Below are 25401 nucleotides of genomic sequence, written 5' to 3'. Positions count from 1 at the left end.
TTACACTCGGGCCTATAGGGCCTCAAACCTCTGCACGGTCTGCAACAGGTTCTCAACCCGTGGACATCCACAAACCGTCATGGAGGATGTGTGTCCCTGCTGCTCTGGGTTAATGTCAAAAGAACGAATGGAAACCAAACCCATTCCCATGACAAGCTTTGCCCATGCTTGCAGAGCCTTTACATGTCTTTGCTTTTGGCTAGAATGTATCAACTGGGTGGCTTAACCGTGGTTTGTGTCTGTTGTTAAAAAGCTCTGGTTAACAAAGATTTATACCTCTGATTAATAAATCTGAGAAGATGAATTAATTATTACTTAATAAATGCAGTGTACTTGCTAGACAAAAAAACCTTTTACATATGGGGTCCCTTGGGGGAATGCTCTAAAAGATGAAAAGGGGGAAACTGCTGACACATTGCAACCCTCTCCTTTTACAAATGAAGGCCCAGACCCAGGGAGGTTAAGGAGTCCACTTAATCCTCACAACCACGTGGTTGGTCAGGCAGGCAGCAGGGATCCCAACACGCTAAGGAACAAACCAAGGCTCGAGGACATCTGGTGACTTGGTTGGTAGAAGTTCTGCTGCCTTGCTTTTGGTGAATGCAGGATTCGAACCTAGGTCTCTCTGGCTCTTTGCCAGTGCCCCCGGCTGATTGGAACCCTTGTCTTTCCTCTCCTCCTGCAGACACATAGAGAACTGGCGCAGTTTGCACACGCTCAATGCTGTGGACATGGAACTCTACACTGGACTACAAAAGCTGTAAGTGCTGACGTCTTCCTGGTTCTCCTGGGGTGGTGGAGTGGTGGGGGGGACTTATCTGGGTGGAGTGGCGACACTCACCTGGGGACTTCAGAGACTTCAAAAGTCTTCTGCCCGTGCTTTTGCATCGGGTGACGTCACACCCTGCAGTTAGGGTTTCGAGGCAGGAATCGAACTCAGTTCCCTTGACTGGGCCAGTGTTTTGCCATTGTGCTTGACTGATAGGCCCATTAGAGGACTAGGAACCTCCCTCCTTTACATATTATTGGCTGTGCATGGGGAGGAGGCATGGAACGGTCACTGGGCTAGATTCCTGAGCCAGGGGTCCCCATTCTTGTCCACTGGCCAGATGACTTCTCCCCCAGCCCTTCCAGCTCTCATCCTGTGCCCCGACCCAGGCTCCTGATGGGTGTCAGTCCAGATTCCTAACATGGGAGCCCAGCACTTCATTCCCTATGATGACTTGGGGATGAAGCTTTACCCCTTGTTAGCTTCAGCCTGAGGTAAATGTCCCGCTACCCGAGATCTGCTCACTTTCTTCTCCTCTGTGTCCAGGACCATCAAGAACTCAGGACTTCGGAGCATCCAGCCCAGAGCCTTTGCCAAGAACCCCCACTTGCGCTATATGTGAGTAGAGTGGGTCTGAGGCTGCAGGCATGCTCTGGGGCATGGGGCGAGGAGGGAGGGTCCTGGGCAGTGAAGCTGGAGACCGGAGTTCGAGGCCTGACTTTTCCACTGTGTTTTTGGACAAGACCCTTAACTTCTCATGATAATTTTGGGTTTAATGATCTCTAAGGTTTGTTTCAAGGTGTTCTGGACGTGCAGTGGGTTAAGTGTTGGGCTGCTAACGGAAAAATCAGAGGTTTGAACCTACCAGCTGTTCAGAGGAAGAAAGATGTGGCAATCTGCTTTGGTAAAGATTGGTTGTTGTTGTCACGTGCCGACTCATCGTGGCCCTGTATAGGGTTTCTGAGGAGTGGCTGGTCAGTTTGAACCACCAGCCTTGCAGTGCAAAATAACTTTATGATCCAGTGCTTATCCTATTGCAGCACCACATCAGGACTTGGAAGTCCTACGGGGCAGTTCTCTGTCCTTTAGGGCCGCAATGAGTCATAATCAGCTCCACGGCGATGGTTTTTTTTTTTTCCTTTCAGAAGTAAACGTTGAGGACCAGGGTTTAGAGTCTCTCAAGTTGGTTTACTTTCTATGACTTAATATGCAGTTTTATAGGGATATAAATTATAGGACAGTCCACTGATATAGGATGTGAATATTAGACTTCTGAGACTCCTTTTGGGTTCATAAGCGTGTGTGTGGAGGTGGGGGCTTGAAGGAAGAGGGATAGAAGCAGGACCCGATGAAGTACATGCCTAAATAGAGTCTGCATTCGAAGGAAAAGAGCTCAGAGAAGTGGGGGTACTTGTATAAGGTCACACAACTTTGTTTAGGGCAAGCGGAAGTCACACAGCTATAGGTGGTGGTGATGTTCCTGTCTGTCTCTGCCTCCTTCATTCTATCTCCCCTGCCACCCCCTAAATCAACTCTCCATGTCTGATTGGTGGAATGACTTTCTTAATGTTTGGTTTTGGTAAGTCCTAGTGGGAGAACTTGATGCCTGGTCTAGACGACAGACTAGGGGCTCAGTGAGTGGGCTGCCCTTTCCTAGGGTGAGATGGGACATGCAGGAGAGCCTAGGGTGTGATGACAACACCCAGAACCCACAGGGGAGGAGTTGGTTTGGCTCAATTCTTCTAACCGAGCTGCCACTCAGGACACCCATAGGGTTTGCTGCTCCCAAAGAGCAGAGATCCCAAAGGAGCCAAGTGGGATGGTGGGGTCTCTTGAATCTTTAGATTCAGAGCCAACCTCTGGACCAAGAGGCCATTCCCCCAATCAGACGTGGACAGGGAGAGGGGATGAGGGCTACACATGACTAGGAATTCCCAATCATAATCCTGTGACCTCCCCCAGCATCGCTCATATTGGGAGGAAGCTTGAAGAAGACTGTGCACAAGACTTCTCCTTTGGCCACTTGGGAGTTTTCCTGGCTGATCTATTTGATAATGAAAGGACAGTTTAGGTGGACGAGACTCTCCCGTTAAGAGGCAGAGCATCATGGGAAACAATGAGATGGGGAAGATGGCATGGGGGAAAATCAGGCGGGAGATCCTAGTCTCAGCCACAGGCTTCTGAGTGTTTTCTTAAGCACATAGTGAGAACTGTAAGCATTTGTTTATCAGCATGACCACCCCTGCTTTGTGCTGAACTTTCTTTCCTCCCTCTGGAAATAGAAAGTTCTATGGGCGTTACTCACGGCCAGATTTATTAACTACAGGGGACTGAGCCTTCCCTTCAGCTGTCTAATTTAGCTGTTGCCACCTTGCCCTGTTTCACCTCCGTGGTGGGGGTCCCCCCGACCCGACAGCTGTTCTTTGCAGTTGGTGGTGTAGCAGGGACCAAGGGGAGGGCTTTGGACCAGATGTTTCAGGCGTTTATTTTATGGAGGATTTACGATTTGCTAAAATATCCCAGCGAAGGAGGCCTTTGACATTTGAGAAGTCTCCCTTTTCATTGTAGCTCATTTAAGGGTCAGAAAGCCAAAAGCCCACAGCAGACCAGGTGGGAACTGTGGAAACTGGAGACCACATGTCCCCTCTTAAAATGGGGCAGCCGGTAAGCAGGTCCGGCTGACAGCTACTGTGTAGAAGTAGGGCGGCTGTTGTAAGAACTGCTGTTTTTGCAAGAAGCTCTAGAAATCCAGTGAAACCACCCAGGTTTTTAATATTGGTAACTAAAAACAGAATCCCTCAACTTCATGGGCCAAAGAGTACTCCTCCGTGGGCAGAAGACAATGGCCAGTTTGTGATCTGGGTCTTAGAAAGGTGTTTAAAATAGTTCATGGGAAACTTCCATTTTCTTCTATGGACTTTTTGATGCCCTTTGGTATTTAGGGGAGGGAAGTTCTAGGTGCTCTGCCCCTGAGTCTGCCAGGACTTGGTGTCACTCCGAAGCACTCAGGGACACCCGGAGGTCTTTAGCACCTTCCATCTTTCTACAGGCTACTCACAGGGGGGCAGGGGTTCTTCTTGGGCTATGGGCATCTCTGGAGTGGGTTGTTTTGGGGTTATATTAGAGAGGTGCCCTGAAGAGGGTTGTGACCCACTGTCTCTTTAGGGATGATCTGGTCTATTGGGTGGTGAGGCTTGGCAAGAACCCAAGGATTTGGGGATGGAGAGGCCGGTGCCTACCTGCGTTAGAGCTCAGTAATACCAGAGATCTTCCTGTGACCTTGGGCTCTGTTTTCTCCTGGCCTCATCACCTTGGGCTCTGTTTTCTCCTGGACACTTTGAACAACTCTTGCTATTGGCCACAATGGGGTCAGGAGAGAGAAGGGTAGGTCACCGTAAGTCCACCAACTAGGGGGAAACGCCTCCCATCTTGGAGATTGGGGGTGAGTTGGGGTGCTCAGCATTGCACAAGAAGAACAGGACCAGAACCATGGGCTTCTGAGTGAGTCCAGGCTCCACAGAGAGACGAACCAAGGGACTAGGTTTACGCACTACCTTCGATGATGGAGTTTTATTTATTAACTTTTCCCATTTATGAAGACACACCCCGAATCCCGACGGAGTGAATTTCCCGGCAGCTCTGGGACATTTTCTCCTGGCAAATGGGCCAGATTTCTCTGCTCTCTCACATCTTCTATTTCTGTCCTCTAAATGCATTTACAAGTCTTAAGGCCCCAGCTGAGCAATCACAAGATGATCACTTACTCCAACACTAATTGCTGAGCTCTGGCTTGGTGGCTTTAAAGAAAAAAAAAAATTTTTTTTAGGATGATGGCTGAGAAGTCTTTTTTTTTTTTTTTCTCCCCTCTGCACAGAATCAGAAGCAGGAAGTGAAATCATTGTCTGGGGTACAGATGTCAAGCTGCCCAAGTCTGATTGATTGAACTGCCCCCACTCATAAGCTGCCATAGCATTAGTCAATGTTGGTCTTCTTGTTGCCAGAAAATTAGCCACCAGTGTTAAGGCCAAATTGTCTGCCCCAAAGAAGACTGGAGATTAGGACTCTTGGATCCTGCTTCAAAGTTTATGAGTGATTTATCATCTCTTCTTGGCTAGTTCAGTATCTTTACTTTTATTGAATGTGAAAAATGAGGTGTTGGTTAATACACAGCAAGGAAAATCCTTTTTGAGAGTTTGGAACATTCTTGTTGCTTATATCTTCTTTTTTCTCAAGGATCTGGGGGAACCAGTTGATCTTTAGAATTCAGTTAACTCTGGCCCGTAGCAACTCCATGTGTGTCAAAGTACAGCTGAGCTTCATAGCGTTTTCAGTGGACCATGTTTTGGAAGCATGCCACTAGGCTTTTCTTCTGAGGTGACACTGTGTGGCTCAAACCTGCAACTGAAACCTCAGTTAACAGACACATTCGTTAACCAGTTGCTCCACCCAGTTACTCTGATAATTAGCGTAGACATTTGGTCATCTGTAAGATGGGCTCTGGTAGCGTAGTGGTTATGAATCGGGCTGTGAACCTTAAGGTCAGCTGTTCGAAACTACCAGCTGCTCTGTGGGCGAAGGATGAGGCTTTCTGCTCCTGTAAAGATTTACAGCCTTAGAAACCCTGTACAGGGTCGCTATGAGTCGGAACTGACTCCACGGCACTTAACAACAACAAGATGGACACACTACTAGTGCCTTGTCTAGGGACTGGTCTTGCCATTGGTATGTGCCATGTCATCAGTCCCAACTCATAGGATTAGCCTCATCTTCCTCCCACGGAGTGGCTGACGGGCTTAAACCATGTTGATCTTGTGGTCTGCAGTCCAGTGCTTATCTTATGGAGCCACTGCGCTAGGGATGGAATGTGTTAAAAGGTTAAATAGCAGAGTGCCTGGCAAATAGAATTCAGAAATGTCATTGGTCAGAATGATAGTAATAGTTATTACTATTGTCGGTGATGGCAATAGGATCAAAGTGGCGGCTCTGGGCGACCTGGATAGGTATCTTATTCTGGTCAATAATGTGTTTTGGAAAAGTTGCACTCTTTCCCCAAAGCAGTCCATTTCTTCAGTGATGGAATATTCCTGTTTGCAATCGCTAGTGTGTACCCCGTCTTGGATACTGATGAAAAAATCCTCACAAATTCTATCTGAACACCCTTCCTTCTACAGTCTACATATACCGCTCTATTGTTGCATTTAGTTTTAGATGGGACCCAAGCAATTGTTCAAGATGTGCTTTGTAGTTGTTAAGTGCCATGGAGTCAGTTCTGACTCATAGTGCCCCTGTATAGGGTTTCTGAGGAGTGGCTGGTGAGCTTGAACCGCCAACCTTATGGCTCAATCTGACCTTGTGGTCCATTGCTGGTCCTCAGCGCTTCACCAGTCTTTCCTTCCACCTGATTTGGGGCCACATCCCACCAGTGTGGTTGGATGTTGTTCCTCAAGTCCTCTGCAGGTACTCACCCCTCCCATGATAGAATTTGTGTTGTTATGCCCCACGCCCAGACTTCATCTCCACATCTGAGGGTTCTGTTGTGAATTCAATTGTGTCCCTCCTCCCAAAATGTAAGGGGGCTTCAAAAAGTTTGTGGAAAATAGAATGAAAAGATAATGGATTATTTCCACAGACTTTTTGGTATTCCCTCCTACGTGTTTAGAGTCCCAACAACTCTACCTGAGGATGTATAGGATTTTCTTTGTTCTACTAATGAGGCCATATCATTGTAGGATGTGTCGTAATGTATTAAGCCTCATTACTTTTGAGATATAAAAAGAGCAGATTAAGCTCAAAGGCAAGCAAGCACAAAAGGGGAAAGTTTGAGGCCACGAGGGGATTGCCAAGAAACCAGGGATTGCAGAGACGAGCGTTCACGAAGCTGAGACAGGGATTTCCCCTGGAGAAAACCTTCCCCCAGAGCCAGCACCTTGAATTTTTTTGGCCTCCTAAACAGGAGTCCTGATGTGGCTCTGTAGAATAAACACTGGACTACTAACCAAAAGGTCGGTGGTTCAAATCCCCCTGTCACTCTTTGGAAACTCTATACAGGGTTACTTTGAGTTGGAACACTTTCTATGTCACTTACCAACAACAAGAACAAAGTGTGAGAAGATATGTTTCTGTCCATTGAAGCTACCCACTTACAGCATCTTTGTTACAACAGCACTAGGTAGGTAAAACAGACCCCCTGTAAGAAGAGACCCCAGATGCCTCCTGTCTGGGAGCTGCATCTGATTGGTGGCTCTGAGCTTCTCTTCTAGAGCAATTCATGGGTTTCAAATGCTTTCTCATTCATTTGATTCTCATGAGCATCCTGGGAGAGGGGTGGGCAACCATACGTTACAGCCCAGGACACAGGTGTGTGGGGTAGAGGAGCCATGGTTTGTAGTTGATAGAAGTAGGAATACTCCAGAGTAGTCTGCATCTTGTCCCAGGATTCTTTCCATTACAGCTTAGGGTCCAGAAATGGCAGTGTTCACCACGGGTGCAATTCGTATTTAACAATTGTTTAGGAGCCCTGCTAGCGTAGTGGTTACATGTTGGGCTGCTAACCGCAAAGTCAGAAGTTAAAATCTGCCAGCTGCTCCACAGGAGAAAATTGAGGCTTTCTGCAGAAGCCCATAAATATGTACAGCCTCAGAAATCCTATGCAGGGTTGCTATGAGTCGGAATCGACTCGAAGGCATACAACCACCACCACTTTAGAAAGTGGCATCAAAAATGCTGATATGGAGGCAGAGATGAGGACTCCAGACTCATGGAAAGAGAGGGCCTGGGTGCTGGCAGCCAGGAGGCAGGCTGGCAGAATGTGCTCCTTGGTTGTTTAAATTATTATATATTCCTGAGTGTTTCTGTGTACATCCCCCTCCCCCACAAAACAAAACAAAACAGGGAATGGAAGCAAATACTGTTGAATGGTGAGGCATGGAGGAGATTTTAATCATTGCAATGAAATGTAAAGCCGATGTTCTCCCAGGTAAACTATCACTCAGTTCACAATAAAAACTTAAAAAAACAAAAGCTGCTATCAGGCAGAAGAGGGAAAGGCTAATATTGAGAACATATTATGCAGTAATGACTATGCCTGATGCTTTTCCAGATAAGACCCCATCCTCCTCCCAGTTAACTATGAGCTAGGGCGCCTTTGTCTCCATTTTGCAGACAATGACATTAAGGCTGTTATTACATTAGAAGTAATAATCCCCAACTTTACACAGTAAGTTAGTGGGACATTTAGGATTTGAATGCATCCCTCTGACTCTGAAGTCCATTTGCTTTTCCTTCATTCCAGGAGTATTTTTTTCATTCTCTCTAGTTTTCCCAGCAAGAATTTTTTTTTGGGTTGGGTTGGGGTGGGGTGTTTTAAAGTTTTTGTTAGAAAGTTTGTATTTCCTCTGTGGTTTTATTAGCATTTGTTCTCAAGGAGCTGTTTAGTTTCTCCACCGATTTAGGTCCAATTTCAAAACAGCAGTTGTTCTGAGACCTGAAATTCTTTATTACCAAAGATTTCTAAACATTAGTCTATGACCCACTTTCCCTAAGAATATAGAATGTAAGATCATAGCAAGCCCAGAAAACATATTTAATCCCTCAGAGTTGCTGGTGGGTAGGTCTCCCGTATGCCTAGTTTTTAGGTTTTTCTGAAAGAGCTCTGGATTCCAGACCTAGTTACTCCTTGCTTTGTAGTGAGCATGCCTGCACTTGGTCTTCAGGTGGGAATATCTTGGGTGGGGAGGTGGTAGTGGTGGGGGCTGATGGAGGCTATCAGTGGAAACTGAGGCTCGGGTTTTGTTTTTAGAGAGTTGCATTTAATCCTAACCACTGTGTCTTGGTGTGGCGCTGTGGGTTAAGACAGACGCCAGACTGCAAAGCCGTTTGGACTGCAAGGTCAGCGATTCAAGCTCACCAGCTGCTCCTCGGAAACCCTATGCAGGGTTGCTATGGGTCGGAATCGACTCGACAGCACTTAACAACAACAACAACTGTGTCTTGATTTGGGCATGGTGTGCTAACTCACTGCTTGCTGTCACATTGATTGTGACTCATAGCAAGTTTATAGTACGGAGTAGAAGTGCTCCAGAGGGTGTCCAAAACTAACCGTTTCTAGTGGCTAAACCCTTCATAATGGTCCACCTCTCCTCCTTCCTAGTTTGTCTTAGTCTGGAAGCTCCGCTGAAACCTGTCCACCATGGGTTACTCTGGTACTTAAACTACCATTGGCAGAGCTTCAAGCTTCAAAGCAACACACAAGCTGCCACAGTAGGACAAACTGACAGATGAGTGGGGGAACAGCCTGCCATACTTCCTGTCTGATGGACAATAAAATCTAAACCCCACACCGTGCCACAAGGTTCAAATGATTTTGGCTCTTGTCTACCTCTTCTGCTAGGTTTTCCCAATCTTCCTGTTGCTCTGTCTACTACAGAATCCTCCTTTTCAGTCTCAGTCCCATCTTGGGCTTCTGTACTTGCTATCCTGTCTGACCCAGGTGGAGACTCCCTTCCTTGACCGCTACAAATCTGGCATTGCTCTTCACTTAAGTGTCTTTCTTACTGATGTCTTCCCTGGTCAGCCCAACTAAGTAGCCTTTATTCTCCCTACCAACATGTGGCTTGTTTCTCCGGCCCTCATCACTGTGGACAATATCTGGAAGTTTATCATTCAGTGGCTGGTTTGATAGTTTATGATCCGTGTCCCCTACTAGAAAGTGCACCTTTGTGAGTTAGGACTTTGCTAGTCACTGCTGTAGCCCAGCAGCTAGAACAATGCTGATCACACAGCAAATGGTTGTTGTTGTTGTTAAGTGCTGTTGAGTGGGTTCTGACTCTGAGCGACCCTGTATAGGGCTTCCAAGGAGCAGTTGGTAAGCTTGAACCATTGACCTTGCTGTTCAAACTGACTTTGCAGTCCAATGCGTAACCCGCAGCACCACACTACAGTTCATAGCAAGTAGTTATTTATTGACTGCACAAAGAAACCTAGTTGCTTGGGCTCATTCTGTGGATGTCTATAGTCGGGAAAATTTCTGTCCAAGACTCCCCTGAGTAAGACCTGGGCTCGGACTTGGTGCTGATAGTTATACAGTCTTCCCACGATATCCTCTTGTCTGGTTTCTTTGGTCTCTGTCTCAGCCAGAGCTCCTCAGACTTGTGTATGGCAGAAATCATTGCGTTCTCATATAAAGGAAAAGAGAGATGGACAAGTATTCTATACAAAGCACTGATAATGGTGGGTGTACATAAGTCTACATGTACCTGGTACAGAATTATACCACACGATCACCTGCTGAAATGCCACGCCGTACGACACCTCACTTCTGAGCCTTCTTCAAAGAAGCTTCTATCAAACCTGGGCCTTAAGCCCTTGCCTCTAACTTACATCCCGTCACCAATTTGTTTATGTGAAGGAGAGGCTAACAATCTATGCTTTGGTACCATGATTGTTGTTGTGAAGTGCCATCGAGTCGATTCCGACCCATAGCAATCCTGTGTAGGGTTTCCAAGGATCAGCGACTTTGCAGTCTGATGCATTAGTCCGCAGCGCCACACCAGGACTCCTAGGTTCAAATTCTGGCTTTGCCATTTATATCCATATGCCCTGGATAAGTTATTTGGTATCTTTGTGCCTCAGTTTTCTCATTTGGAAAATGGGAATAATATGGCTGTTGGCAGGGAGTCCTGGTGTGGTGCTGTAGGATAAGCACTTGACCTCAAGGTCGGTTTGAACTGTGCAAGGTCCGTAGTTCAAACTCACCAGCCACTCCCTGGAAACCCTATACAGGGTCGCCAGGGGTTGGAACTCACAACAACAACAAAAAGCTTCAATGGGTTATGTAGCATTGAGAAGAATGCGTAATAAGAACTCAGTAAATGTAACTGATAGTATTCGTTTCCAGCTAGGCTCGAACCATCGACCTTGCGATTCAAACTGACCTCATGGTTGAGAGCTTATCCTATGGTGCCATACCAGGATTCCCAATGATTATAGTTGTTGTTAAGTGTTGTTGCATCAGTTCAGACTCATAATGACCCTATATAGGGTTTCCTAGGAGCAGCAGGTGGGCTTGAACTGCTGACCTTGTAGTTCATAGTCTGGTGCAGAAGTCTAATAATTATAATACATATTATTAATCATATTATATAAGGAGATCTGGTGGCACTATGGATTAGCTGTTGGACTGTTAAGTGTGAGGTTAGGGGTTCAAACCCACCAGTCTCTCTGTGGGAAGAAAATGAAGCTTTCTGTTCCTGTAAAGATTTATAGTCTCAGAAACCCTATGTAGGACCACTATGTGTCAGAATCAGCTCAATGGCAGTGGGTTCTTATATACATTTAATTGCATTTCATATTGCACTGTAGGATAAGTACTAGACTGCTAACCACAACGTTAGTAGTTCAAACCCACCAGCCCCTAATTAGAAACCCTATACAGGATCTCTGAGATGGCACTTAACAATATCAACAGCAAATTGAAACCAGTATCTCTCTGGAGGGACATGTGTCACTTCTTAGATTTTGGAGCCAGAGTGTGGCCCGCCATGTCTCTCTTCCCTTGGTCCTGGTGCCGTTTGTGTTCCAGATGGCTGCTCTGTTAGTCTGAGTCTTGCTGAGGAGTTGACAGGGAACGGAGCTCCCTCTGTGGACCCTGTGTGGACCCTGTGTGGACCCTGTGTGGACCCTCTGTCTAACAGAAGACAAAGCAGGAATGGCAGTGGGCACAGCCCGTGTGTAGGAAAGGTGGGCTCCTGGGTGTATAATGACTTCAACCATCCTCCTCCTGTCTCTCCTCAAAGAATTGTCTGAAGACACAAGTGACTGAGGGGGCTCTTATGTGAGGATTAGCTCTGAAACCACTTCAATTTTTATGTTTTAGTAAGCACAGGTGTACTACAGGACAAACACTGGAGTCCTGGTGGGGCGCTGTGGGTTAATGCGCCAGGCTGCAAAGCTAGTATGAACCGCAAGGTCAGCTGTTCAAGCTCACCAGCCGCTTCTAGGAAACTCTATATGGGTCACTATGGATTGGAACCGACTTGACAGCATTTAACAACAACACATAGGAGAAACACTAGACTGCTAACCACAAGCTCAGCAGTTCAAACCTACCAGCTACTCTGTGGGAGAAAGAGGACACTTTCTGCTCCCATAAAAATGTATAGCCCCGGGAACCCTGTACTGGGTCGTTATGAGTCAGAACTGACTCAGTGGCAATTAATAACAACAGCAACATGCAGGTGATAAATCATCAATAGAAGTTGTGAATTGTCTGTGATGTATCTCACACCCTTGGCATACTCATAACTAGTTGAGAGTCTCCACTCTGTTCCAGCAAAGGCCAGTGGCACACACTGGCTGCAATGGGTGATTCAAGATGGGCTTGAGTGGCTAGGAAGGCTTCAAGGAGGAGGCGCCGGTTGAGCCGGGCTTTGGTGGAGAGCCTACAGTGACTCCTATTCATCATGGGATGTGCATAACCCTTTTTCGTCTTGGACATCCCCCTGGAGCTGTCTGGACACCGGTCTGTGGCTCCAGGCTGGCCCTGGCTATCAGATCCTGTAAGAATTGTCTAGGGAACAGGATTTAGAAATGGAGCAGTTTGTCAGTGTAGTAGAAGTTTTGTAGATATAATGATGTGAGAAGCTGTTATTGTATGTAATGGCTTGAATGAGGTCAGAAGGGGCACAGCCACTGGTCTTTGGCCCACGTGAGTGTGGGTGTGGTTCCTTGTTGTGGAGGCTTTGTTTCCCTGCCGTTGTGCTGCATGCTCACACTTGGGCTTCTCCAGACTCTCTCTCTACACTAAACTCTTGACGTTGGGGGAGCTGCAAGACCCTTTAGTCTGTTTCCATGTCTGTAAAATGAGGCAATGTTATAAATGACCCAGCCCTGGCCGTATAGCATGGTGGGAAATTCTTCCTGAAAGAAAGGCTATAACAGGGACCATCCAGGGACAGAGGAAAGCTGCTGTCAGTTTATTTTGACCCCACCCCATCCCCTTCACTCTGACATTTCAATGTAATGACTTTCGTTGTTGTTACTAGGTGCCGTCGAGTCGGTACTGATTCACAGCAACACTGCACCACAGAACAAAACACTGCATGATCCTGGGCCAACCTCACTATTGTTGCCACGCTTGAGCCCACTGACGCTGCCACTTGGCCAGCCCATCTTGTTGGTGGTCTTCCTCTTTTCCTCTGATCCTCCACCTTACCAAACATGATATCCTTCTGCAGTGACCGGTCCCTCCTGACAATGTGTCCAAAGTATGAGAGACAAAGTTTGGCCATCGTGGCCTCCAAGGAGCACTCTGGCTGCACTTCTTCCAACATGGATCTGTTGGTTCTTTTAGCAGCCCGTGGCACTTTCAATATTCTCCTCCAACACCATAACTCAAAAGCATCAATTCTCCTACGGTCTTCCTTATTCACTGTTCAGGTTTCACATGCATATGAGATTATTGAAAATATCATGGGTTAGGCATACCTTAGTCCTCAAGCTGACATCTTTGCTCTTCAACACTTTAAAGAGATCTTGTGCAGCAGATCTGCCCAATACAATACGTTGTTTGATTTCTTGGCTGCTGCTTCCATGAGTGTTAATGGTTGATCCAAGGCTATAACTTGAATTGGTTGCTGTATGCCAGGCATTCACCTAGGTTCTTTATTTATCATTTTATGCTCATATGAGCAAGCAGACATGACTGCTATCCCCATTCCATAGATGAATTGTTTGAAACGCAGAGCGGTTAAGTGACCTGCCTGGGATTACACAGCTGCTAAGTACCAGAGCCAGAGATAACCCCAGATAGAGCTTCAGAGCCTGCCCTCTTGCCAACTCCTCTCTACCCCTCACTGCCCAGGGCCAACTCAGGGCCAATGTGGGCTGCTGTCAGCCTCCAGGAATCCAGCTGGAGAGGAAGCAGAGGTGGGGTGGGGGGCAAAAGGCTCCAGAACAATGGTTCTCAGAAGAAGCACTTGTGGGGAAGGATGAGGGAGACCACCAAAAGAATGCCTGAGACCAAGTCCCTCGTTGGACCATGTTAGCAGCAGGGCTTTGGTGAGGAGCAGCACCCCACAGTCTACGGGGCTGGGAGCAGATGTTCCGCAGGAGGGGCGGAGCCCAGTGGTCACGTCATTTGCTAGTAAATAGACTCAGAATCAAACCGTGCTCTATAGAGCTTTCAGTGGCTGATTGTTCAGAAGTACATCTTCAGGTCTTTCATCCGAGGCTCTTCTGGATGGACTCAAACCTCCAACCTTTAGGTTAGCAGCTGAATACCTTACTGTTTGCACCATCTAGGGACATACTCACCTGTTTTTTTTCTGAATTTGGCCATGTCAATTCTTTAACAGCTCCTGGACTGGTCTTTTTGTTTTCAGATGACCTTGTCAGCTGTTGCCTTTGACTAACTCAGTCTACTGCTGAGCAAACACTGTAGCCTCTTGGCTCCAGTGGCCCCTGCCTTGGGAGTTGAATGAGATGCTCATCGTTTCCAGCTTCCATGATTCTCAATAGATTTTATTTTTCTTCCCTGTATGGCTTCATTGGATGCTCTGCTAATGCGGTGGCTAAAGTACTTGACTGTTAATGAAAAATCTGCGGTTCGAACCCACCATAAAGATTTACTCCCATAAAGATTCACAGCTTAGTCCTCTAGTGTTGCAGAGTTAGAATCAACTGGATGGCAATTGGTTTGGCTTTTTGGTTTTTGGCTTCATTATTTCCTGATTGTGGAAATTTCTTTCTTCCATTTTTCTTGTTAAGGATAGATTCAGAAAATGAGTTTGTCTCTTGGCTATTTTGGAATCATCATTGATTTTTGTCCCTCTTCATTTCTTATCAGACTGCAGTTGAGTCCTTTTTCTCCCTGCTTTTTTTCTTGATGGATGGGTGAAAGTGCCTTTGAATCCTGGTTAACTCTTTATCTCCTGGGACTTACTTTGGTCCTGAGGGGTTTCCAGTCTTTCTGGGAGGTCTCCTAGACGATTCAGCTGCTGGTTGTGGTTGTTGTGTATCTGAAGGGTCCACTGCTTATGATTGTTGTCAGCGAGTTGGTTTTGACTCTTGATGACCTTATGTATGTATGACCCAACAAAGAGTTGCTCAGCCTTAAACCATTGGTAAGTTTCATAATTGGCAAGTCTGAATCTATTGTATGGCCACTGTGTATGATCTTCCAGTCGAGGTCTCTCAGAACTGTATAGGACAATGTTCTGTGTGATTCGCAGGGTCTTCACTGGATGATTTTCCGAAGTAGATCTCGAGGCCTCTTTTCCTACCTCTTTGTCAGGAAGTTCCTCTGAAGCCTTTGTACTATGGGTGACCCTGCTGGTATTAGATCCTGGTGGCTGACTTCCAGCATCATTTGTTAATCTTGTGGTTAGGTGCCATCCAGTTGGTACCAACTCATAGTGACACTCTGCGCAAGAGAACAAAACACCGTCTGCCCCTGCAGCAACCTCACGTTCGTTGCCATGCTGTTGCGTTACCCACTACTGCGTCCACTGTGCCAATTCATCCCGGTGGGGTCTTCCTCGTCTTCTCTGCCTCTCCACTTTATCAAGCATGATGACCTTCAAAAAGGGACTGCTCCCTCCTGATAATATGTCTAAAGTATGAGAGGTGAAGTCTGGCCTTTCTGGCTTTTAAGGAGAATTCTGGCTGTATTTCTTCCAATACCATAATTCAAATGCATCCATTCTCCTACGGTCTTCCTTATTCACTGTCTAACTTTCTCATGCGTCATAACAACACAAGAAGTATGACAAACTGAGAGACAGCAGTGGGGTTCTTGAAAGGAATGGCTAAGCCATACACTGCGCCTGGCTGACGTCTTCATAGCTGCAGATGGGGGCTGTTCCCCAGATGCGCCATAGAAGGCAGCTGAGGTGTTGAGGTCAGATCCTAGATCCACCTTTTCCATGGTATGCCTCTTCCTGTGGACAAAGACAGGTTATTCTTTTTGCTGTTCACTTGTGCTATGGGGTCGATTCCTACTCAAAGCAACCCACTGAAACAGAGTAGAACTGCCCATAGGGTATTCTTGATGGTATTATTTACAGAATCCAATGGCCAGGCTATGGGCTAAGACTTGTTGTTAGGTGCCATTGGGTCATTTCTGACTCATACCCACCCTGTGCAAAGCAGAAGGAAACACTGTCTGGTCTGGCTGGTGCTGGGTCATTCTCACATTCTCATGCTTGAGCCCATTGCTGCATCCACTGTGCCAAGTCATCTTGTTGGGGGGGGGGTCTTCCTTTTTTCTCTGACCCTCCACTTTACGAAACATGACGTCCTTCTCCAGGAACTGGTCCTTCCTGGTAACGTGTCTAAAGTTTGAGAGACTACGACTTGCTATTCTGGATTTTAAAGAACATTCTGGCTGTACTTCTTGCCACACAGATGTCCATGAAACATTTAGTATTCTCCTCCAACACTATAACTCAAATGAATCAATTCTTCTGTGGCCTTGCTAATTCATCGTCCAACTTTTACATGCATATGAGCCTATTAAAAATACCGTGGTTTGCATCAGGTGCACCTTAGTCTCCAAACTGATAACCTTGATTGAGAACTCTTTAAAGAGGTCTTGTGCAGTGGATTTGCCTAATGCAATACGTTGTTTGATTTCTCTATTGCTTCTTCCATGAGTGTTGATTGTGGATACCTACAAAATGAAGTCTTTGACAACTTTAATCTTTTCTTCGTTTATATGGATGTTGTTAATTGGTCCAGTGGTGAGGATTTTTGTTTTCTTTGCTTGAGGTACAACCCATAATCAAGGTTGTGGTCTTTGATCTTCATCAGCAAATATTTTAAGTCCTCTTGGCTTTCAGAAAGCAAGTTTATATCATCTGTACATCGCAGGTTGTTTAAAGTGTCTTCCTCCAATCCCGATACCATGCTCTTCTTCATATAATCCAGCTTCTTAGATTATTTGCTCAGCATGCAAATTGAATAAATATGGTGAAAGGATACAACCCTGATACATATCTTGCTTGATTTAAAAATATTCAGTAGTCCCTTGTGTTGTTCCCATGACTAACTCTTGGTCCATGTACAGGTTCCTCATGAGCACAATTAAGTATTCTTGAATACATCCATAGCTTGTTAGAATCCTCACAGTCTAAAGCCTCTGCATAGTTAATAGAGCACAAGCAGACATCTTTCTGTTATTTTCTGCTTTTGGCCAAGATTTATCTGACGTCAGTAATGATATCCCTTTTCCCATGTCCTCTTCTGAATCTGGCTTCAATTTCTGAAAATTCCCTGTCAATGTATGGTTGCAGCCATTTAAAAATCATTGTCAACAACAATTTACTTGCATGTGGTATTAACAGTGTTGTTTCATGATTTTCACATTCCACTGTGTAACTTCTCCATGGTTTGGGCACAACTTTTTGCCTTTCCCAGTCAGTTGGTCAGATAACTGTCTTCCAAATTTCTGGGCATAGGTGAGTGAGTGGCTCCAGTGATTAATCAATCTGTTGAAACATTTCAATTGGTATTCCGTCAGTTCCTGGAGCCTTGGTTTTTGCCAATGCCTTCAACACAACTTGGACTTCTTCCTTTAGTACCACTGGTTCTTGATCACATGATACTCTTTGAAATGCTTGAACATTGACCATTTCTTTTTGGTACAGTGACTCTGCATATACCTTCCATCTTCTTTCGATGCATTCTGCATCATTCAGTATTTTGCCCATTGTTGTTGCTGTTGTTTTTAAGTGCCTTTGAGTCGGTTCTGACCCATAGCAACCCTGTATAGAGTTTGCAAGGAGCAGCTGGTGAGCTTGGATCGCCGACCTTGCAGATCAAATGGATTTGCAGCCTGGCGCGTTAACCTACAGCTCCATACCAGGATTCCATTTTGCCCATAGAATCCTTCAATATTGCAAGGCAAGGTGTGAATTTTTTTTCAGTTATTTCTTCTTGAGCAACGTTCAGTGTGTGCTTCCCTTTTTGTTTTCTGACTCCAGGTCTTTGTACATTTCATTATAATATTGGACTTTGTCTTCTTGAGCTGCCCTTTGAAACTTTCTGTTCAATTCTTTTACTTCACCATTTCTTCCATTTGCTTTAGCTTCTCTGTGCTCATGTTTCCTTGATATCAAGGGCATTTCAAGAAGATATGAATGAATGTGTTAATGACCTTGTAAATGAGTGAGTTCAGAAAGCATGCATGCTAGAGGGGTACAGAACAGGATGAACACCGTGACTTTGCCAATTCTCTAACTTTGGATTCTTGGACCACTGATCGAGTCTCAGTGTCTGTACACAGTGCACTGGGAGAGGAATTCTCATTCCACAGGGGTTGTGTGAGCATTACAAGTCAGAATCGTGAGCACAAAGCACCAACTTCATGGACTCTGCATAGCTGTTTGTTGTTAGGTACCATCGAGTTGGTACCGACCCATAGCAACCCTGTGCACAACAGAACCAAACACTGCCTGGTCCTGGGCCAACCTCACTATTGTTGCCACGCTTGAGTCCATTGATGCTGTCACTTGGCCATTCCATCTCACTGGGGGTCTTCCTCTTTTTCTCTGACCATCCACCTTACCAAACATGATATCCTTCTCCAATGACTGGTCCCACCTGACAATATGTCCGAAAAATGAGAGATGAAGTCTGGCCATCCTGGTCTTCATTGAGCACTCTGGCTGTACTTCTTTCAGCACAGGTTGGTTGGTTCTGTGGGCAGCCCATGGCACTTTCAATATTCTCCTCCAACACCATAACTCAAAAGCATCAATTCTTCTATGGTCTTCCTTATTCACTGTCCAGCTTTCGCATCCGTATGAGGTTATTGAAAATACCATGGCTTGGGTCAGGCGCACCTTAGTCCTCAAGCTGACATCTTTTGTTCCAGTCTCTTCTCTGGCAGTTAGTTTGGATGCTGAGTTCTGATTAAAGGGATTCAGAAGCCTCAACGCTAAGCAGCTGACCACAGGCCTTCTCTGGTATTCTGAGACTGTGCACAATTACTGACCTAGTTTGTAGGAAGACCCGAAGCCCAATGGATGAGGCCACTAGAGAGTTGTATGGGGTCACTGGCTGGAGGCCAGCAGAGGCCACCCTGGGCTTTCCGGGTTTCTGAGGCACACGGACCTTTTCTGATACACATGTGAGGCATGTGCTGTGAAGACCTTTAATAAACTATACAACGTTCGGTATTGGTGTAATATTCTTATTGCAAGAGCTTTATTGGTGCATTGGCATATCCTTGGGGATAGCTTGGTAGAATTCTCACCTTCCATCCTGGCCAGTGCACCTCATGCACACCCGGCACCATTGGTCAGTAGATTGTGTCTTGCTGTGATGGTGAACGGAGTCCTGGTGTGGTGCTGTGGGCTAATGCGTCAGACTGCAAAGTCATTTGAACTGCAAGGTTGGTGGTTCAAGCTTACCATCTGCTCCTTGGAAACCCTATACAGGGTCGCTATGGGTTGGAATCGACTCGACAGCACTTATCAACAACAACATGATGGTGAACACATTTCAGTGGAGCTTCCAGACAAAGACAGACGAGCATGAAAAGCCTGGGAATCTAATTACAAAACCCAACCCATGAAAACACAGCAGTCTCAGTGGTCCTATCTACAGCTGACCATGGGGAAGGTGTAGTGGACTGTTGTTCATGGGGTGACCATGAATCAGACAGGATGGGAGCCATCCACAACAGCAATATTAGTATTGTCATCCTCAGTGAGGGGACTGAGGCAGAAGAAAGGGATGGCAGAGACAAGTGGCTGGTCCCTAAGCACCCCTTGCTCCCTACCTCACCCTGATTCCAGCTCTTTTTTGCAGGTAGATGTTTCTCCTTGGTTCTGGTCATCTTTCCACCTTTGAATTTCCATTTGCATCTGTCTCATGTTGTTGAGTGTTGAGCTTTTTCCATGGTTTTAAGCATCTGCCCACGAAACCTCCTATCCTGTTTGTCTTGGACACAGGGGATCGGGATCTCCACAGGGCCCTCACATGCCCTTGAGGGTCCCTGCCTGTCTGTGAGGTGGCCGACTGGCTAGATGGGATTACATCTGTCTTGTCTGAGATGGGACTCTCTGCCAATTGAAGTCACCTTGAGTTGAGGCTAAGAGTCATCTCAGCTTATTGGCTTCCCAGAGAGATGAGGGCCTTGGAGCTTAAGGGGATCCTAGATTGGGTCTGCTAAGAGCTTGCCTGAGTTCTCGGCACCCAATCTCCAAAATTCAAATCCTGAGGAAGCAGAGGCCTGGTTCTTCAGCTGCCCCTTGCATTCTGGCGATGATCGCCCTGCAATTACAGAAAGTAGTAATGGAATAGTGGAAGAGTGTTCTCTTTTGACAATGAGTAGTTGACCAGTGTTTCTCTCCATCTGTTTCCTTCTTTAAAATGAGTCCAACCCTGTAGTCTTTACCTTTGCCCCCTAGAGTTACGTATTGTGAAGCTCAAGTAAAGGATGTTGGGAGAGGACCTGAGGAATGTAGAACCTGGATGCCCAACAGGATATTGGGGGGTGCTCTGTCCTGTGATTGTCCAGCTGGTTTGGATGGTATGGTGTTGCTGAGTCTCCCTGTCAACTTCCTGGGAGCTTTGTTCACAAGAGCGGTTACTAATGTGGGCAAATCCCATCAAAGCATTGCGCTCTCTGGGAAAACTTGACCTAAACACTTTATCCTTTTGGGCTTAGGCTGAAAATGGAGTAAAAAATATGCAGCCCTGTCTTATTTGAAGATCAACTTAGAGATAAAAAATTAAAAGACAAAATAATAATAATAATAATAATGCAGATGGAAATAATATCAATCCTGAAATAAACTATTCCTCTCTCCTGAGCCTGGCATTGAACTGTCATTGCTTTTGTGCCTGAAAGCCCACTCACAATGGCCTTTGGAGTCATGTGTCTCTTTCCAAGTCATAAATTCATTACTTTCCCCCAGGACCATTGATTGGGCTACAAGAGGTGAATTACACGTAGGTCTTTGCCTTTGGTGAGACAAGCTGAGCACACTGGAGGGAGAGAAAACGGTGAGGCAGGTACCACAAAGTGATGAGTGTTCAAGGATCATTGGCTGCCGAGCAGAGTCAGGGAAAACATCTGTGGGTAGCGGAAGGGTTACAGAAGGAAGGGTTACTAAAATCTGAGGGTCGGTGGGGTCAGCCAGCTGAGAGAGACTCGGTCGGAGCGATGGTGGTGGTGCTGGCTGTCCAGAGGCAGAGAGGCGTGAAAGAGAAGGCATGGTATGTCTACAGGCCTCTAGGATCCCCACCGCACTTGTAATCAGGCTGACGGCATGACCCCCAGATCATGGTGCCCTGTGGCCCTAAGTAGGGAGCACACAAAGGCTAGAGTCTTTGCTTTCAACTAGTCAGTCTGTGACTGGAGACTCTTACTAAGGTGTAAATCTCTGAAGAGCAGTGTGTCGGGCAGTCCCCGAAGAAGGCCGGGTCAGGGTTACAGAAGGACAGCACTCCCCACTGAGTGTCCCTTTGGTTCCAAGCTCCCTGTGTGGTGCTGTGGGTTAATATGCTGGACTGCAAAGTCGGGAGTTCAATCTCACCAGCCACTCTAAAACCTTATTATACAGGATCACTATGAGTGGGACCTAACTCAATGGCACTTAACCACAGATTCAACAATACCTCCTTCCAGAGGTGCTTACTCTCCAAAGGTTTGATCCTCTCTTACAAATGTCCTAAGGTGCCTGCATCTTAAGTGGTCTCCCAAGAGCCCCCACTCCACCTCACCCTCTACTTGTTTACCATGTATCTGGTGAAGAGCTTTTCTAGACCTTTCAATCTGATCAGCCACTCCTAAATGTGCCTCTGATGCTCTTAGGGCAGGAACCAGCATTGTTGTCATGGTTGATGAAAATGCAGCCTGTGCTCAGCTTTGGGGGGTGTCCGCCCAGGATTGGTCCCACCTCTCTCTGGACCGCTCCTCCCGGACCCCTTTCAGCAGCTCCACTTACTGGTGGCCTTTGTCTGGGCTGTCCTCACAACCCTCCACTGTCTTTAGTGCAAGCTTTGTAAGTTTCTGAAGGCCCCCAGATGGGGCATTGGTCAAGTACTTCCTGCTAGAATCTGCCAGCAGCTCTGTGAGAGAAAAGGGCTTGCTCCATAGATTGTTGTTGTTAAGTGCCATCCAGTCAGATCTGACTCAGGCTTCCGCGGAGCAGCTTGGTGGGTTTGAACCGCCGACCTTGTAGTTTAAACTGACCTTGCAGCCCAGTGTTTATCCTACAACTTAGAGCTTTAGAACCACCCCATAGGTTTCCCATAAACATTACAGCGTTGAAAGCCCTATGGGAGCAGTTCTGCTTTGTCCTATTGGGTTGCTATGACTTGGAATTGAATCACCAGCATCTAACAATTCAAATTTCAAGGAGTCTAGCTGGTGCAATGATGTGGCTCTGTGGGCTAACGCATCAGACTGCAAAGTCGTTTGAACTGCAAGGTCGGTGGTTCAAGCCGCTGCTCCTTGGAAACCCTATACAGGGTCGCTATGGGTCAGAACTGACTCGACGGCACTTAACAACAACAAAGGTGGTGCAATGGTTTAAAGCACTCAGCTGAGAGCTGAAAGGTTGGTGGTGTGAACCTACCAGCTACTTGGTGGGAGAACGATACAGTCACCTGCTTTTGTAAAGATGACATTCCTGGGGACATCGTAGGGCAGTTTTCTGTCCTGTGCAGTTTCTATTAGTTGGAATTGACTCAGCAGCAAGGGTATTCCAGTTTCAGCTCAAGAGTCCGTAGAAAGCCTTCGACCGACCTCTCTCTCCCATAGGTGCTGTTCCCCTGGCACTCTCTTGGGTCCTCTTTTAACTGCATGTCTCCCAATTGTAGTTCTATGGTTGTGTGATTCAGCGGTGCCTGTTTTCCCTATTGGACTGAAAACTTCTGGAGGAAAAGCATCAGCGCTCTTTACCACACGGTACAGAAGAATGAACACATTAGCCTCAGAAGAAACACAGCTGGGCGTTTGGATTCGCTTACTTTAGACACATCATGAGGAAAGACTAAACACTACAGAAGGACATCATGGCTGGTCAAGTGCAGGGTCAGCAAACATGAGGGAAATGCTCACTGAGATGGACTGCCAACCACCACAGCAGTGGACTCAAACGTGCCTGTGGACTCAAGATGGCGCAGGGCTGGCCAGTGTTTCATTCTGTTAGACCTAAGGTTGCCATGAGTTGATGCCAACGCGACAGCAGTTAGTATCAGCAAAATCCCACACTGGGCAAGCAGCAGCACACGATAGTGAGTTAATGGATGAGTGAATGGGTGGCTGGGCGATTAGGTCTCAAACCCAGAGTCATCCTTTGAGTTGGCACAAATCATAGGGCAAATAGAAAGCAGACTTGTTACAGAGACTGAACACCCTTTGTGATATGGGTCGAGCCTTGAGGGTCCCTCCAGGAGATTTAAGGAGAATGACCTCATCACCCACCCACCACATAAGTAGCTCATTCCAAGTGTAGAAGGACCCCTTGCTCCTCGGTGCCTCCATGGTGCAGGCGGCCCATCCCGTCCAGCACTGAGGCTGCCTCTTCCTGGGCCAGCTGCCCTGTGAGGCTCAGGAGCCTCTGCCAGCTCCAGGAAGGGTAGTGCTTGCAAAGAACAACCGTGTGCTCCTTATTTATTGTGCAGAAAAGAAAACAAATTAAGCCCTTGTAATGATACAGTCAGGCATGTTCTTAAATAAAACTGGAGCAGTCAGAACTCCATTTAGAATATTAATAATCGCTGTCCTTAGGTCTGATCCTGGCGGCTTTCTCTCTTTCCTAATCTTACTCTGTTCTCCCAACTATCTTTTATCTTCTCCTTTGTCTTCCTTCTTTGTGCTTGGAGCTCAGCAATCTTTGGAAACCCTAACTGGCTCTCTTTAGGTATACCTATAGGAATCCTGAGTTCTGGTGTGAAGCTGTGGGTTGATGCGCTGGACTGCCAGGTCAGTTTGAACCACTAGGTTGGTTTGAACCACAAGGTTGGTGGTTCAAGCTCACCAACTGCTTCTTGGAAACCCTATACAAGGTCGCTATGGTTCAGAACTGACTCAATGGCAATTAACAACAACAACAACATAGGAGCACTAGCATGGCACTGTGGGTTAATGCGTGGACTGCAAAGCCGTTTGAACCGCAAGGTCAGTGGTTCAAGCTCACCAGCCACTCCCAGAAACCCTATACATGATCACTATGGGTCTGAACCGACTCAACGGCTCTTAAACAACAAAAACATAGGCGCTCTGGTCACGTAGTGGTTACGAGTCGGACTGCTAACCTTAAGGTCAGCAGTTTGAAACTACCAGCCATTCTACAGGAGAAAGATGAGGGTTTCTGCTCCCTTAAAGATTTACAACCTCAGAAACGCTATGCAGGGTCACTATGAGTCGGAACCCACTCCATGGCACACCACCACCACCACATGAACTCAAAATGCACTCTTCAAAGATCATTGACAACACTTATTAAGTGATGTAATGGGCATGGGGGTGCTGAGATTTTCTTATTCTGCTCCCCCCTTTTTGGGTAATCCTTGAGAAGTGGCCTAGTGTTCCATGTGAGGACGAAGTATTGCAGTCAATGAGAGCTGGGTGCATTCCAGCTTGGATAATGACCAGCTGTGACACTTTGGTCAAGTCATCTGGCCTCTTTGAACTGGTTCTTCCCTCTGGTGATAAATCATCTCACTCAGAGATTTCTTGAGGATTGGATGAGGTAATGCATTAGAAGTTCTGACACATTGTTACTGTTAGTTGTCATTGAGTTGGCCCCCGACGTAAGACAGCCCATGTACAAAATTGGCCATTGTGATCCATAAAGTTTTCTCTGGCTGTTTTTCCGAAATAGATGCTAGCCCAGCCCAGTGTGGAAGTTGCCCTGGAACCATGGTAACTACATGGGAGTCTCCACCCACAGATGGTGGTAGTTATGCATAAAGCACATTGGCTGTGACTACAACACTGGTCTCTCAGGTGGAAGATGAGAATTGTACCCATGGGCCACCAGTCATCCTGACACATAGCAGGTTCCTTGTGAATGCTGTTGTTGTTAAGTGTCGTTGAGTCGGTTCCGAATCACAGCAACCCTGTATAAGGTTTCTGAGTTTGAACCGCCGACCTTGCTGTCCAATGCTTTATCCACAGCATCACACCATGTCTTGTCTGTTCAGCAACACTAACAGAATTATATAGAGTTTCTTTTTTCCTTTGTTCTGGACTCACACAGTGTGGTAGACACTTACGAAGTGTCATGAAACCGTCCTGAGCACCTGGGCAGTGGATGGTGTGACTGGGAGAACACAGAGTGTGGTGGTCGGTAACAGAGCACAACACACAGTGTTTCTTCCCATTGTTGCTATTGTTGTTGTTAAGTGCCATTGAGTCGCTTCCAACTCATAGTCATCCTGTATAGGGTTTTCAAGGAGCAGCAGCTGGTGGGTTTGAACTGCCAACCTTGTGGTTCACAGTCCAGTGCTGGTCCTACAGCGCCACACCAGGAATCCAAGGATAGATTGTTGTTGTTGTTAAGTGCTGTTGAGTCTCTTCCAACTCATAGTGACCCGGTATAGAGTTTCCAGGGGAAAGCTGGTGGGTATGAACCCCACCGACTTGCGGTTTGAACTGACCTTGCAGTCCAGTG

The 25401-nt window shown here is 46.5% G+C and overlaps 1 protein-coding gene across 4 annotated transcripts in view; it reads left to right on the top strand.

Annotated features, from left to right (window-relative positions):
* NTRK3 (neurotrophic tyrosine kinase, receptor, type 3) overlaps window positions 1–25401 on the top strand; it is a 613206-nt gene that overhangs the window by 103547 nt on the left and 484258 nt on the right. For all 4 annotated transcript variants that reach the window (XM_006867120.1, XM_006867119.1, XM_006867118.1 and 1 more), the window contains exons 2-3: window positions 686–760; window positions 1316–1387. In XM_006867120.1, coding sequence (XP_006867182.1) covers window positions 686–760; window positions 1316–1387 — 147 coding nt within the window. The remainder of the gene's footprint in view (window positions 1–685; window positions 761–1315; window positions 1388–25401) is intronic.

Source organism: Chrysochloris asiatica, unplaced genomic scaffold (genome assembly GCF_000296735.1).
Source record: "Chrysochloris asiatica unplaced genomic scaffold, ChrAsi1.0 scaffold00101, whole genome shotgun sequence".
NCBI classification, from domain to species: Eukaryota; Metazoa; Chordata; class Mammalia; order Afrosoricida; family Chrysochloridae; genus Chrysochloris; species Chrysochloris asiatica.
The sequence above is the reverse complement of the archived record's forward strand: the minus strand, read 5'-3'. Positions and strand labels throughout refer to the sequence as shown.